This window comes from Nuphar pumila, chromosome 6 (assembly GCF_984573655.1).
Source record: "Nuphar pumila chromosome 6, dmNupPumi1.hap1.1, whole genome shotgun sequence".
Classification (NCBI taxonomy): Eukaryota; Viridiplantae; Streptophyta; class Magnoliopsida; order Nymphaeales; family Nymphaeaceae; genus Nuphar; species Nuphar pumila.
Window position 1 is genome coordinate 37,020,308 of NC_143254.1, and position 17,455 is coordinate 37,037,762.

General features: G+C 34.1%; 1 protein-coding gene across 2 annotated transcripts in view; it reads right to left on the reverse strand.

The window, feature by feature from the left end:
* LOC149834652 (3',5'-bisphosphate nucleotidase AHL-like) overlaps positions 1–11,161 on the reverse strand; it is a 58,172-nt gene extending 47,011 nt beyond the window's left edge. The window contains exon 1 of one of the 2 annotated variants that reach the window (XM_090010233.1): positions 10,774–11,151. In XM_090010233.1, the coding sequence (XP_089866359.1) occupies positions 10,774–11,146 (373 nt within the window). In that variant the 5' untranslated portion in view covers positions 11,147–11,151. Of the gene's footprint in view, positions 1–10,773 lie in introns of both variants that reach the window. The other variant, XM_090010234.1, reaches the window with a different exon arrangement.
* Between the last annotated feature and the right edge of the window lie 6,294 nt (positions 11,162–17,455).

Genomic DNA, 17,455 nt, shown 5'->3' on the forward strand with positions numbered 1-17,455 from the left:
TTTTCCTCTTTATTTTAGATTAGGATTTTTATTATTTTTTTTATTAATTTGGGTCTGTAATAAAATCGTTTGTTATTCTTTTGTAAGCCCTCCATAGAGGGCAACACTTTCTTTTATTTATTTTAATTAATTAATTAATTTTCTTTTGAAGGCAACAAAGTAGTATTGTGTGGAGTACAAAAGTGCTTTTCTCGTTCCCTGAGTTCGACCCGAACTTCACCACTAGTGCGAACCGGTTTTTATTATTTGATGCACGATTTGCACAAACATTTTTATTGAAAATATATTTTTAAAATGATTTATTGAAAAAATTGCATCATTAGGGTTGCTTCAGCACAAATTTCTTTTGGCACTTGATTTGTTGATAGTAGAGTTCTGGTTGTTTCCATAATATGTATGTATTTTCGTTTAGCCAAACTATTTTGTTGTGGTGTATAAGAGCAAGATCTTTGGCGTGTGATACCTTGCAATTTTAGATAACCTTTAAATTTCTTTGATAAAAAAATTTCCCTTAAATCTGCGCGAAAAATAGAAATATCATTTTCAAACTTATTTTTGACCAAGTCGTGAAATATTTAAAAATGTGAGAAGACCTGGTATTTATGTTTGAGAAAGTAGATCCAAGTATACTTAGAAAAATCATGAACAAAAATTATATAGTATGCACATTCACCCTTTGATATAACTGGTGCTGGCCCTCAACCATCTAAATGTATCAGCTCAAGCGGTTTAGAAGAAAAGAAAGTTCTTTCATGAAATAATAATCTCTTCATTTTACCAAGAACACAGTCTTTACATGTAAAATTTTTAGAGTTACAAATTTTTTTCAAATTTGAAAAGTGTTGAATTTTGGATACATTAGGATGACCAAGTCGTTTATGCCATAAATTCAACTCTGATTTCTTAACATTATAACAAAAGGTATCCTTGGGTATTTCTAAAAAATCCATATAATAGAGACCTCCATTTCTATGGTCTTCCCCAATCAGCTTTCCTAACTGGCGATCCTATACCCAACAGGAGACATTATATCCATGGTCAGATATTTATGAAATTGATAAGATATTTAAATTTAATTTAGAAATATATCTAACTTTTGGAATGGTAAATTTTTTGGGGTTTTGTAAAATCTTTTCAAAATTCTCTATTCCTTCTATTTCAAGAGATATACTATCGACCTAAAAAACATTTGACATGCTTGAGTTGGTATGACATTCAAATAAAATTTTATTATTAGGGATAATATGAAAGGAAGCATCAAAATCAAGAAGCCAAGGAGATTTACCAAGATCGGAGAAGGATGAAACTGTTATTCCAGTTGAAGCTTCATTTGAAAAAGATACCCCTTTGAGAAGTGGTTGGAGAATTTTTATAAGTTGTGACATTGATACGGGTGCATCATTAGTTTTCTCTGAAGAGCCAACTGAAGCCACCCGCTTTTTCTCTCTTGTTCTAAACTTTGGGGATTGAGGTTTAGTGTGTCTGAGTTCATGACAGTTATAACAAATAATTTTTTTCCAGTCATAATCATTGTCTTGTTTCCAATAAGGCTTGTTATCATGCTCATTTCCTCATTTCCAATGAGGTAGCTTGTAGGAGCACATGTAGTTTTGCCAAAATGGGTCGTCTTCATTTTTCAAAAAGTGCCCTTTTAGCCTATTCTCTTCCATACTCAATTCTTCAATAGTGTCAATAATAGAGGGTATTTTTCCTCTATAAAGAAGAGTCGATTTGGTGCTTTCAAACTGTGGCCTCAAGTAATTTATAAATTGATAGAAATGTTCCGCATCAAATTGCTTTTGTCGAAGCTCTATATCTTTTACGCAATGTCGCTTAGGCTCAAGAATAGATAATTCTTCTCAAAGTTCGGACAATTCATTATAGTATTCCCTAATACTTTTGTCTTTTTGAGTCATTGTCCGAACTTTATTTTGAAGATTGCACACATGAGCAATATCTTTAAGAGAATACATATTCTTAAGGCATTCACAAGCTTTATTGGCATGCTTAAATTTTGTGACTAGAGCATTTTTTAATATCCACGCTATTGATTAACAAATACATGATTTTGGCATACCCCATTCTACACTCTTTCCACTTTTTTTCATAAATGGCAAGTGCTTTAGTCTTCTCACCATCCGCAAGAGGCACCTCTTTTTTGTTCTCTACCTTTGTGAGGACTAGTTTAGGCTCCGGATCGGAACCATCAATTAATCCCCATAATCATTTTCCTCATATATAATGCTTCGTTATTGAAGACCAAATTACAAAATTAGTAGCATTGAGTTTCATGGGTACAATGGTGACTTTATCATTGTCATCCATCCTTACAAAGTAGAGAGAAAGAGAAGAAAAGAAAAAAATATAATAGATAAGAAAGGAGAAAATAGTAGTACGAGCACACCACCACGAATACACGAGTACTTGAATCGGCAAGAAATTCTTTTTTTCTCTCACGAGCATGGAAAACGAGGCAATATACAATCCTCAAGAATCAAGAGCGAACCTTGCTATGATATCATGTAAAGAAATGAAAACTTCCAACAAGATCCACTGCAATGCTAAAGCGAACACACAAAAAGCCATAAATGGGCTCACTCACAAAACCCACACAAGGGGCAATAACAAGAGGCTAAAATAAATAATATTTTATTGATAGCCTTTATGCAAGAAGCATTACCAATGGAGGTGGGTTTCACCCCTATATATACACAAGCAAGAGGAGCTCCAAAGAGATGTTGGGAAAGGCCCAACGGCTCTAAATAGAGTTGTTGGACCTCCCCGTCGCTTTTGGTTGACTAGTCAACAAATGTTGACTAGTTCAATTTAAACAAAAAATTAAAAATTAAACTATCCTAACCTAGTTATATATCTATTGAAAAAGAGAAAAATAAAGGAAAAATATATATATTTATATAAAAATATTTACGTAATAGTATATATAAATATATATATATACAATTTTTATCAGGTCATTCCTAAGCTTATGTGGAGGGCATGCATCGATTTTTTTGCTTCATGTGAGTGGGCGGATGAGTTTAGAAATCAAGTTCAACTTCTTATCAAATGTGATATATTTCTAGCAATTTTTGGATGGCGGATGATTGCTTCCCTGTAGTGTGGTTTGCTTCTGCATCTTTTAGAGCATATGATATTCTTGTATATGCTGTTTATTCTCAGGACAAGATTCTTTTGATTGGTGGTCTCAAAAGGAATAAGTCATATGTGCCAATTGAAGTTCATGGATGTAGTGCTTTATCTGAAGTTGAGCCTTCACATATTGTCTTGATCTCTAATAATCATAGATGGTGTCTTGTTATTTCTGCTGCATTGGAGGGACATGGGCGTCTTCCCACTGTTGATATGCTTATCAATCATTTTCATATTGATAAGGTGTTATGTAAAGCACCTTTGTTGGCCATGGGCCAGATTCTATTCATGCTTTGTTCTAGTGATAATATTCTTTGGAAGGACAAGCCACCGGATTGGCTACCTGTCATGGGAGATCGATTGTAATCTTTTATATTTAACTTAAAAGAAATTCGAGGTAAACCCCCAGCATCTTTTTCAAAAAAAAAAAAAAAGTGTCAGACGTGGACAAATTGGCAGCTCAGTCACATGGACACAGCTGTAAACAGATTGATGTGACCAGTTTTATGATGTTTTTCAACATAACATGTACTCAAGGGGATACGAGATGGGAGACAAAACCAAGAATCTGTGAGACCTAGTCTGCAGTAATATCATGGTCAAAGAACATTTTTTTCAATTACTTGTTATTTACTTAATTACTTAGTTAACAGATTAAGAGCATTTGATCATTTAGTTGTATGTGTGTCTACATGTGTATGCCTGTGTGCATGAGTGCACTGACAAATATCCCCAATATATTTGAAATTATCATGATAGTGTTCTTATCTTTTCTTAGAAAAACTCTAAACATACTTTATCAAGATATTCTGAAAGTATAATCAATCATAAATATATGATCATATGATCATAATAGAATCTTTTCTGAAATAGCATAATTTTCATTACGTTACTAGATTTTATAGTCTTTTGCCAAAATCTTTCTTTTTTTATGTCATTACCTAGGCACAAATTTTTTTTCTTTATTTACTCCACTTCATATATATTATAATTTTTTCCTTTTTATGTCATTATCTAGGCACTAAAAATTTGTTTTCTTTATTTACTCCACTTCATATATACATTATTCTGTCATATAGATAGCTAAGATCTATTTTATAGGGAGTTTCCTATCAGACCAACTAGGGCTGCTGATATTTCATCTTCTAAAAGTATATTTTATTACCAATTGTGTTTGACCAAACCTACCAGAATAGCAAACAGACCATAAAGAACATATCTCAAAGCCTAGATCTGCCTTATGATGATTGGAGCGGTCTAAGTCAGAGAGCATGCAAGATAAGGTATTCAGAATTGTTATTATGACGCACATATATATATAGAGAGAGAAAGGGAGAGTAACGAAAGATATGTACGTGTCACATAAAGAGACAAGGGTAATGTTTTATTACAAAAGGTTGTAGGTACAAATGCCTCTAGATCTCCATGGCACAGGTTCTTTTGATCCAATCAGACCTCATAGATGGATTCAGCATGTCCAAAATAGGATCAGATTTTGAATGGTGTTTTTTTTATGGAAAAACAAGATTTAATGACCCGGGAAAGTATCACACATTGTAGACCATTAATTTTTGAAGCCCTATAAAAACCTGCCTACGTGTCATAATCAGATGATCTAAGAGCCGATTCCCACTAAGAAAAACATGTAGATCACATTTACAAGGTTAGTTTCATGAAAAACAACCAAAAAATGAAAAAAAAATAGGCATTTGTACCTACAATCATTTGTACCAAATATGGTCCCAAGATATAAATAACAAAACAAAGATGCTTTAGAATTTCATAAAGATATGCCAGCAAGGAAAAGAAAAGTAACTTCATGTTTGCACATAAGAGAAATCGCTAGTTAGATTATATCTATCATACAATTCTAATGTCCTAGGAACATATTTGACACCTAACTAATTAAAGGAATTTTGATAATTTTTTACACAAAGTGCATGCCTGTGCACACAAGCACAAACACACAAACATGCATATGCATTAAGCCCAAAAGGCTACCATAAATATTCAGAAGAAAACATGACTTGAACAATGATCAGCAGTTCTTAACCACATCCCAACAAAAAGAAACTAAATTTTGCCACAGAAAGTTCTCTCTCTAATCCACAATAATATATGATCAAGTTTATGCTACATCAGCCTAAGGAAAAGCATAACTTAAGAATGATTCCTTCAGTCATTTCCTACATTCAGAACAGCCATCACCAGAGGTAGGTCACCACAACAATTGTACATCACACATAAAATTGAACAAAGCAGTTTCACTGGAAACTTGTTCCTCCCATATGCTATGTACTCAAAAGCACTAGGCGTAGACCCTTAAAAAGACCAGTCGAGGACTAGTCGGTACCCCAATTAAATATTAAAAAGTACATAAAAATATGTTTAATTCTTTTACTAATAAGATGATTTCTTTACAAGTAAAAAATTACACATGCTTTCACAAAATATATTAATATACTATACATATATATAATTATACACACACAAATATATATATATATATATATATATATTTGCAATTATTCATAACATATTCAGTATAATAAACAAAATATGCTTTCAACCTTTCGCAAAAGCACAATAACACATACATATATAAATAACATATTACATAATTCATAATGCTAAGCATGCTTTCAGACTTAACAAAGTAACATACAAATATATAAAAAACATAATCAATTAAAATTAATTATGCATGTTTCAATGTTTCACAGAAAAAATCCCAAAAGCAAAGTAGCACACGCACATATATAAATATAATAACTAAGCATATGTTCATGATTTCACAGAACAAATCACACACACACACACACACACACACACACACACACACACACACACACACACACACACACACATATATATATATATATATATATACAAAAAAATAACAATATATATATGAATAATAAATAATTAAACTGCCCTCATGCCTAGGTGGAGGCAGATTAGTTGCCGACTAGGCGCCTTAGTCGGTGTTTATTCAGCAAAATTGGTACCTTTTAAGGTGCCCACCTAGGAATTGCAAAGCCTACGCGCTTTACTTAGCCACTAGGCAGACTAATCGGCGCTTTTGACTACATAGCCCATATAACAAGCAAACTGCACCTAAAACTGAATATCACAAGAATTTTCACTTGATCAAAGTCTTCTCAGACTATCAGAATGCATCATAACATTGACAATGAATTGAAATGCTATTGAAGTTCATCATATGAAAGGTTTGAAATTTAACTTCTTTTGGACTACAATCTGTCCTATAGAAGATGACCAGTGTTTCATGTTGTCCATCCCTATCCACAGCTACCAGACACTTTAGTCACAACATGCTGTGGGTTTCTGACAACCTGCGCTAGCTTCAAGTTAAAAAAATAATAACAAAAATAGAAATTGTTCTACATCTGTGGCTATGTTTATCGGTGAGTTGAAGTTCTATAAAAGCAACAGTAAACTAATTATGCATATATATGTTGATTTCTTACCCTACCCCAAAGAAGAAGAGTTAATAACTTAATAGGTATCTCGTGACACACATCTTGGTTTCAGTGACCCAAAACCTGATGAGAATAATAAGTTCATGTCCTTCTTTCTAACGAAATCTCATGAGTACACTATGAAGCCACTTCCACAACGTTGCTAGAAATCTGTGGTGATTTATTAAATTCACGTATTCAATACGAGCACCTGCTACTTACCATGTCGCGCTTTCTGGTAGACATATAAATCTTAACTAGGCATCCAATGAAAAGCCTTTTAACAAGCCAATATCACTGTGTTTTGCAAAACAGCCATTTCTGAATAAGTGAAGAATCCATGCCTTGAGCAAGAACAATCCTAGAGAACTGGTATCACTTGTTGATAGCTAGACCAAAGGGGGAGTATGGAAGAGCAATGTTTAAAAACTCACCAAGTGAACTGTGACCTTAGTTGTCAAAGGCGGCATCTAGGCTCTGCCTAGTTGACCTAGGTGCAGCCCCACCACCTGGGCTTTTGGGTTTGGGCGGCGGAGCCCTTTTTTACTGCCTAGGATCCGCTTAGCTCGCCGCCTAAGCTGTTACTGACTAGGCTTAAGGACAGTTTTGTCATTTTTTTTACTTTGTTGACCACCTGATCAATTGTGCCAAGGGCCTCTCTCTCTCTCTCTCTCTCTCTCTCTCTCTCTCTCTCTCTCTCTCTCTCTCTCTCTCTCTCTCTCTCTCTCTCTCTCTCTCTCTCTCTCTCTCTCTCTCTCAGTTTGTTGCGGCGAGAAGAAGACTAAATCAGGTACTCTCGCTCTCTCGGTTTTCTCTCTCCATCCCTCTCTTGGTTTTCTTTTTCTTCTTCCACCACTTTTTCCCCCCATTTTTTTGTTCTTTTTTTCCTTCTTCCCTTTTCTTTTTTCCTTTGTTTTCTTCTTCCTGTTTTTTCAGTTATATATATAACTGATAATCTTGTGTTTCAGTTATATATTATATATTCTGTATTTCAGTTATTATAATATATATATATATATATATATATATTTGTGTGTGTGATTCATATATAATCTGTTTGACTATTTCTGAGTTATATTTCTGGTTGACAATTTATAGTTTAGAGATAAAGATTAGCAATATGAGACGTTGGTTAAATGTGATGTTTTTAGTTATCATGAACTATATTAGTAGTTCAGTTATAAATTATGACATTTTAGTATGACTTGGATGTGAATTTAATATTGTCATTCAGTTGCATGGTTTGTTTAATCAATTGTTTATTTCTTTTTCCTATTTATCTAGTGTTAATGTTTTTGTATGCATGATTTTATTTTTTGTATAATATTTATTCACATTGTTAGTTGTATGGTTTGTTCATTCAATTTTTCATTTATTTTTAATTTTTTTGAGCAGGTTATTTAATATAATTGCTTTACAGTGTTCGACGACATGTGTTTTGTTTATTGCTCATTGTTGAATGATTTTATGTCATATACATGTATGTTATTAATTTTAGCAGTTTATTTACATAATTTGTGTATTTTTTTAAAAAAATTAATTAGGGTACCTACTAGTCCACCTAGTCCCTGACTAGTCTTTTTAGGGGCTCACCGCCTACCACCTTTGATAACTAAGACTCCCATTCGGTTGACTCAGCTTGACTTGTTCATTTACCTGGTCAAAAAACTTGTCTAACCAAGTTTTCCACATGACCCGACCGAGTCAACCGACTTTTCATATGACTCAGCCATGACTCGGTTGGGTGAACTTATCACTCAGCTGAGTCAAACGTATATGTACTTTATTTTATATATTTATTCATATATTGTATGAGTTACAATATATATTTTGCATAACGTACATGTAAGTATACTTATGTAATTGTATAGCATGTATATATATATATATAATTACCTGTATATCTATTTGATTTGATACATTTAAAAGTTAGCACGACTCGGCCAAATCACCGAGTTGACTCGCCGAATCACTGTCGGGCACTGCTGAGTCACTAAAACATTGTGGAAGAGGCACAGAACTAAGAGGCACAACAAGAAGGTGAATGCGAAAAGAATTAATGTTTCACCCAAAACTGGAAGACAACATTCAGAGTTTGGACAAGTGATCTGAATCAATAATTCAGGAGTCTAAGTTGCATTATTAGGTATGATGAGGTTTTGGTGCTAGGAATGAAACCACACACTCAATGTACTTCGATGCCAAATCCACAAATTGTGCGTATGTTAATGGGACCAGTGTATGCCAATCCCCCAATTGTCATGCATCAATGTGTGCCCAACATTCAACAACTGCAATTATGGCCAAACCAGATCCAATCAAACTCATTATGCCAAATCCCATGGCAGATGGCAAAATTCAAATTCTAAATATATCCAGTATGAATAACAGAGTTTTTATCAACTAATCTTTCACATGTTTAAGGGCACTGGTACTTATTGAAAATACACAACTTTATGGTACCATATATGAGAAGACACATGAAGAAGCACTTTTTTGCAGAGATTTCTCTCAGCACTGTCTCATCTACCTTTTCTAAGTAAATGAAAAGTAGCCCTACCTTATTTAAATTCCTATAGAAACTCTTATATAAGATCAAACAGGCTTAAAATTTTGAAGTTATTAAAGCAGAAGAACAAGTCACATATCAGATGTATTGCAGATAAAGAGTCACATGTTTGCATTCAGTTTTACGCTTCTACACAGGTAGGATGTTTCTAAGAGGTTTTGAAAAAAAAAAGTAAAAGCAATAGACATACACATGAACAAAGTTGTTCAGCATTTATTCAACTTGATGAGATAATCGAGAAGGCAAAGGACTTTTGCTAGTTATGTGCCTTTGAGTTACAGTCCACTCTAACCCTTCATGGGATCAATACAAAGTGAAAACAAAATCCAGTTACTAATTAGAGAATCCCAACTAGAAGACATTGATACCTTAAATGTAAACATTTGGATATTTCCTTTGAACAAGATTATCTATATATGTATATCTCCAGAGTGAACAATGTGCAAGCTTTATGAGATTCATCCAAAGAAAAAAAATAACTCTGATTCTTTTACAATCCTTGCCTTCTAACATGCATGAAACTAAAATGTAGTAGGTTACATGCCACTGGACATCAGTAGGAACAAGCACTCTAAAGTGTCAAGATAATCCGCAATAACAAGAAAACCATCCACAAATAATTTCTTGACAGAGAAATGCAGATTAGGCATGAAATTAATGGTATCAGTATTCAGTATCACTACTCTATGTTTGCAATAAACTAAGCATGGTATTTTAGTCTGTCATCCCAGGCAAATCTCAAATGAAAAAACAAATGGAATAGATTATCTTTATATCAGGCAAAAACTTCCTCATAAGGACTCAAAAAACTAGCATGGATTAATTGAAGAAAAAATGTTTTCTTTTGTGCCAAGCATCTAAGACATGACTCATGCATAACAACGCGCAGGTTCCTTTATCAAGGCAATTTATCACTTTCTACATCCTACATATGTTTCAAATAGTCACAATGGACAGCAAAAATTATTTAGATCAATAATATTCCCCAATCAAATACACAAAAAGCAAATTCCGTATAAGGCTTTTTCTTTTAGTCTACGACACAAACACTTTCCGATCACAAATTAAAAAGGCCTTATCCGGTAAACAAAAGAAACCCAAACCAAAACCTAAATAAAATGGAAAAAATAACAAGAAAACAATTCATAGCACAAGAACAATTCAAACTTCGAGTGGAAACCACCAAAATGGAAAAACAGCAACTAGATAGTTAAGCATTCAACATGTGTCAATAAGGAAAAAGGGAAGAAACCCATTTGCATAAAATCATGCCCACCACATAAAACCACCAACCCCAAGACAAATTAAAAGAAACCCAAATCAAAACCTAAATAAAATGAAAAAAAATAACAAGAAAACATTTCAAATTCCGGGTGGAGACCACGAAGATGGAAAAGGTCAATCAGATAATTAAGCATTCAACATGCATCAATAAGGAAAATGGAAGAAACCCATTTGTCTAAAGATCACGCCCACCACATAAAACCACCAACCATAAGACAAATTAAGAAACACCATCATCACAGAATCAAAAGATACAAGGATTGTAGAAGAGCAAAAGATTTGGGTTACCTGCAACAGTGACAAGGGACTCATCCTCCTTGGACTTGACCTGTTCCTTGTTCTGAACCAGCCTGTCCTGAACCCTCTGACAGACAGAGCAAGCCAACTGAACCACCCTGACTGCAACATCCAATTCCCTATCGTACCTCCCGTCCTTGCTACATTTCACTGGTGGGTGTTCAAGGCCACCCATCATCCCCTCAATCTCTGGCCTCCCCACAGCAGCACTCCCGCTAATAGACATCCCTACCACCTTCCTGTGAAGCCCCCCACCTCTTGAAGTCACCAACGCCCCTAGATCTTTGGACCACTCCAACAAATACCCTCTTTCCCTGGCCTTGTAAGGAAGTGTTACTGCATGGTTTGCACAAAATAAATTCATAGTTTCTCCCGTATGTGAATGTGGACGCACTATCGAGTATGTGGCTCCTAATACTCTGAGAGCTTCGTGCATTACACCATATTCGGCATTTAGGATTGCTTGTTTTATGCTTCATGGTCTTCCATATCTTACGAAGACTAGTGTCGTCGGGGACCATAGCCTTTATTTTTTAATACCCTCTGATAAGTCACAAAGATACGTCTCGACCAGACACGCAACTCGGGGGGACCCCTTCCCTGACCTGTTTTTTTCATAACACCTCCTCCCCCGTTCTCCGCGTCCATGTTCTAAAAGTAACAGGGGATGTTACGAAAATTATAATGTTTTTTTTTTACGCAATGGACTCGCTCCCGCATCCAAAGTTTGTTTCATCACCATGTTGTCAGTGTGATTTTCATCCAAAATAGCCTAGGGACATAAGATCAAACAAGCTTTCATTTTCCATACCACATATTTGGTGGGCATGTATATATATAAAACCTTACATATTTGAAAACATACCCACTAGAGAACTTATAAAACCTAACATTTTATCAGATTTTCCGTAATTTTTAGAAATTCTGACCTTACTTAGATCATGCATTTTTTATGAAAAAGGGTATTTAAAGCCTCAAAATTTTATGAAAATTATAGGACATTGATTTTTGAAACCATATAAAAACCTATCCCTTCATCCGAATCAAATGCTACAAGAACTGATTCCTATAAAGACAAGTGCATAGATCAGGTCTGTATGTCAGAATTTCGAAAAAACACAAAAAAAAATCTAAGAAAATATTTTTTAGTGGGTAGGTTTGAAAGGTTTTCTAGTGAGAGGGTTTTTATTTTCTTATATATAATAATAATAATGGTAACATTGCATGCAACCGCCTCTTGGTCTCTTATGTGCAAGTTGTCTTGATCCAATCTGACCTCATAGATGGATTCAACATGTTTAAATAATAGGAACCAACTTTTGAATCATGTTTTTCGATTAAAAAATATGATTTTATGATTCCCAAAAAGTATGGCATAATGTATGTCATTGATTTTTTAAACTATATAAAAACCTTTTATGTGTTTAATCGGATGATTCAAAAGCCGATTCCCACTAAACAAATCACATAAATCACATCTGTAAGTTTCGTTTTATGAAAAAAAAATTACAAAATGAAAATAAGGGACGTTTGTAAGTAATGGTAACAATAGTAAATAAAGGCATATATATATATATACATATATATAGGATGATGTTAATCCACATATGGGTGGACTTTGGCCGGGCGGACCGGCTGGCCCGGTCAATGGCATGCCGGGTCAAAGGCCTGGTTGAGACTGGCCGATGGGAAAACCTTGGCACAGAGTATGCCCACTAGGCCCATAGGCCTAATCGGGCCGAGCTTATTATATAATATATAATATTGTGTTATATATAATGTATATTATTTATATATTGTATTATATTATATAATATATAATATATTATATTATATATAAAATATATATGTACACGGGCCGCGAGCCAGCCCGTGTCGGCCTGCTTCGGGCCAGGCCGGGCCAAAAGCCCACCCGTACTTCCACCTACGCTACCTTAAAAACTATCAATTTTCAAGTGGCCCCCTTCCTTGGGCGGCTGTTACCTCTGTTTGGTCCAACAGAAAACAAAATTTTGTATCTAAGTTCATAATATTTTAATATTAAAGACTACACCATTTTGAAAGCAGCCAACCTTTTTCACTAGTGGAGCAGAAGCAGCTCATTGTTTACACCATAAGTGATTATTCAAATATAAAATAAATTAAAAATTAGATAGCCATCAATATATAGAGAGAAGGAAGACCATCCAACTAAAAGGAAGGTTCAAAATCTATAATCAATGCCATTTGATCAATTTTTTCATCGATCAGACTTTACATATTGAATATTTATCATTAATTTAGTGAGCGACATGCTTTAGATTATGAATTTTCTATGTTTAGATGTGTTCTTGAAAATGCTAAAAATCAGCAGCCATAATACTTTGTATTATAAAGTTTTAAATGCATTGTGAGTTGATTTTTTTTGTTTTGAAAAACATGCTTATTTGTGGTAAAGTCTTTGTGTGAAGCATATTTATTACTAAATAAATTATAAAAAATAAATATGAGGTTCAATCAATGAGATGCTCATGCATTGGAGAAAGAGAGTTGTCTTATAGTCATTAGTTATAGATGTAGACCTTTCTTTTGTTGGACAGTCCCCCCCCCCCCTCCCTGTATACACACATGAATTCGGCTAAACAAAGTCAAACCTAATTATTAAAAACATGTAGATCACATTTATAAAAAAAAGTAAAAAAATAAAAACATTGTGTGCTAAGACAATTGTAAATACAATCAACTGCAGAAAATATCAATTGGTGTGTGTGTGTGTCTGTGGTGGTGGTGGTGGTGGTGGTGGTGGTGGTGGGTGGGGGGAGAGAGAGGGTGTTAAGATTTGCTATAGTTATTTATAGGTGCAAGTGACCTAGCAAATGGGGGTGGAACCCCTTTGTTTGAGTTTTTTTTCTCACATCTAACACCATAGTTGTGATGTATAGGTTTTGTTTAGTGGAACCGGCTTTTTGATTGTCTAAATCTGACCTATATAGAGGTTTTCTAGATATCCCAAAATCAATGGATATAAAAAGCATCAATTTTTTAACTCATAAAAACATATTTTTTTGTCAAAAAAGCATGATCCAAGAATCGATTCCTACTAAATAGATCATGTTGAACACATCTATGATGTTAAATTGTGTCAAAACAACTCTCATTATGATATTCAAACAAGATTGTAAGTTTAATCGATTGTACCAAATATAAACCCTATATATATATATATATATACATATATATATATATATGTGTGTGTGTGTTAAATGAAATATGCTAAAATAAGTATTTTTGGCTTTTTCAATATTTTTTTCGCAGTTCTGAGCCCATAAATGTGTTGGGCATGGTAGATGTACTAGAAATCCACACCTGTGGATCATGTGTTTTCGATAAAAAAATTTATATTTGGAGCTTAAAAATATACAAAAATTTTGGACCATTGCTTTTTCGAACCTCATAAAAACCCACCCATGTGTCCGAATTGAACACTTCAACAACTGATTCCTATAAAAACAAGCACATAAATCACATATGTACAGCCAGATTTTAAAAATAAAACAAAAACCCAAAAAGTTGTTTAGCATGTTTCATTTAACACAGCATATATATATATATATATATATATATATATATATATATATATATATATATAAACCCTTAACAGTGGATGGACATTTCATCTATTTTTATCAAATGAGTGCCAACTATTGATCATGGGCAATTAGTGGTGGGTGTCTTTCCACCTAGCACATTAGCAAAGGTCACGACTGCCGCTAATTCTATGTAAATCGATGTCACGTGTTCGACGTGCGTCCAATGTCTTACCCATTCGATGTTATGGGTCTCTCTCTCTCTCTCTCTCTCTCTCTCTATATATATATATATATATATATATATATATATATATATATATATATATATATATGGTAAACGACCCAAACACAAGGTGTTTGGGCTAGGCTCGTTAAACTCTTTGAATAACTCAAACTTGGCTTGTGTTCGCTTATCTTTGTCATGATGATCATTTGTTCATACTCGTCTTCTAAACAGTTCTAACAACTAAACAAGTTGAGTTTTCGCTCAGCTCGAGCTTAAACTCATAGGATCATGAAGGTTGTTCAGCTCGTGAGATCCTATGAGCTCGACTTGAACTTATGGGATCGTGAGTGGCTTGATCTTTTTAAATTCTAGTGGTGCTGAGCCATAGCAAAGGAGTGTTACTTTTGTTAATTCCCTAAAATCTAAGCCATAAAGCTATTTGCCCAGGTTTTATCCTCTTGTCTTCAGTAGGAGAAGCAAGAAAACAAGGGTCAGGCACCAAAAGTATCTAAAAAGAATAAGAATTCCCAAAATAGGAAATCACTTAGGCATCGGCTACAATTCAAATATAAAAAAAAGTCTTCTAATTCATTTGCTTGATGTTTTGCCCTTAAAAGAATGTTTTGGAGAGTTGAAATATGGCACACTTATCCACAAAAACAACATTCTTCACTAACACAATAGTAACAAAATCAACCAATGAGATTATTTTTTTTATCTCATCAAACATAAACATAAATTATTAGGGCTGGTAAATGAATTGAGCCACTTGTAGTTCAGCTCATCCCAAACTTGTTTGTACTCGTCTCATTTAGCTAACTAATCCAACATGAGCTGGCTCGACATACCTTACTAAAACAAGTGCGAACAATGCATGTTCATCTCAGCTTGGCTCGTTTAGGCTTGTCATCTTAACAAGCCATATATGAGTTGTTCATCTCATCTAATGCTCACAAACTCGTTCATCTCTGTTGCTCTTTTAGGCTCATATGCTCGCATTAAAAAATATTTTGAAAAATCCTAACTCATTGAAAAATAATTAAAAAAATCCAGAATCACTAAAAATTTTAAAGATTGTTTTAGAGAAAAACAATATTTTAAAAAATCTAGACTCATTGAAAAATATTTTTAAAAATTCATTTAGCACAAAACAATATATTAAAAATTCCTGACTCATTCAAAATATTTTTAAAGATCCGAAATCACTAAAAATTATTTTCATAAATTCATTCATTGCAAAAAACTATTCTAAAATACCTAGACTCATTGAAAAAACTATTTTTAAAAATCCCGTCTCTTTGAAGAAGTATTTTTATAAATTAATTTTGTGCAAATTCTAAATCATTGAAAATATTTTTAAAAATTCAGACTCAATGAAAGAATATTTTCAAAAATTAATTTAGTTTAAAGCAATATTCTAAGAAACCCTGACTCATTGAAAAAATATTTTTGAAAATTGAGACACTTTGAAAAAATAGTTTTAAAATTTCATTAGTAGAAGAAGAATCAACTTTTAGGTAACTCGAGTATGACACATGAGCATGTTTCTATAAGGTTTCAAAAATCAATGATTCAAAATTCTTATAAATTTTAATGCTCATAAAATCAAAATTTTATTAAAAAACACAAACCATTCATTGATTTATAGAAAATAAAATATGTTCAACACATTTGTAAGGTTTGATTTGAAAAACATGACTTAAAACATCCAAGATTGATGGGTAGCCGTAGGGTGGAGTCACTAACATTCAAGCCCTTATGGGTAGGGATGGCAGTGGACTGAGGGAAAGTGGGGCCCCGCCCCGCCTCGCCCCGTTTGGACCGGGGATGAAGGGTATGAAACGGGGATGGAGGCGGGGACGAAGGTTAAAATCCATCCCCCGTCCGGGGGTGGAGGCGGGGATGGACGCGCATTTTTCCCCGCCCCGCCCCGTCCCTGCCTCATCCCCGCCCCCACCACTTTTCCCCGCAATATCCTTGCCCGCCCCGCCTCATCCCCATTTGAACCGGGGATGGAGGACATGAAACGGGGATGAAGGCGGGGGTGGAGGATAAAATCCATCCCAGCAGGGAGGCGGGGCGGGGGTGGAGGATAAAATCTTGAGGCGGGGTGGGGGTGGAGACCTTGTCCCCCGCCCCGCCCCGCCCCACTGCCATCCCTACTTATGGGGCCACCACCTGCATATATAACGGGTATTCGCTCGAGTGGCTAACTTCATCATAGAAAAAAATCCAAAATTAGCATTTTGCGGAGCATGTGAAGTATAGAATGAACCAATTTTCTATATATATACAAATAATATTAAAATCCTAATTATAAAATAATATAAGACATGATATAATTATATATTACAACATAAATATAATATAATTGTAAACTGTAAATATATAATAAATGTTTTATATATAATATAACATAGTATTCTCAACTATAAAAGGTGAATAATTATGGCATTTCTGTAATAAATATTTCTCTATAATTAGAATTATAACCTCATTTAAATATTTTAGTATGCCCTTTTAAATGTATTGCATCACACTATTGGTATAGTGTACTACCTAACAAAATCTCATAATAAAAATTGAAAAGAAATTGTATTTGATTTGAAAAATTAATTTTATTTCAAAAAGCAAAAAAATGACATGATGGACCTGTCTTCGGTCTGTTGGCACCTTGGTGGTTTAGACTTGTGTCTTGGCTCCTTGATTCAATTATGAGTCCTTTAAGAACTTCACCCACTAACAACTCTAGAGACTCAGGAAGATTTAAAGAGCACACCAACCAAGAGCAGCTATTCTTTCAGTCTATGACAGCACCAGTTAGGACCAACCAAATACCCGTTGAGTTTTACTTACTAACAACATAAAAAAAAGGCAT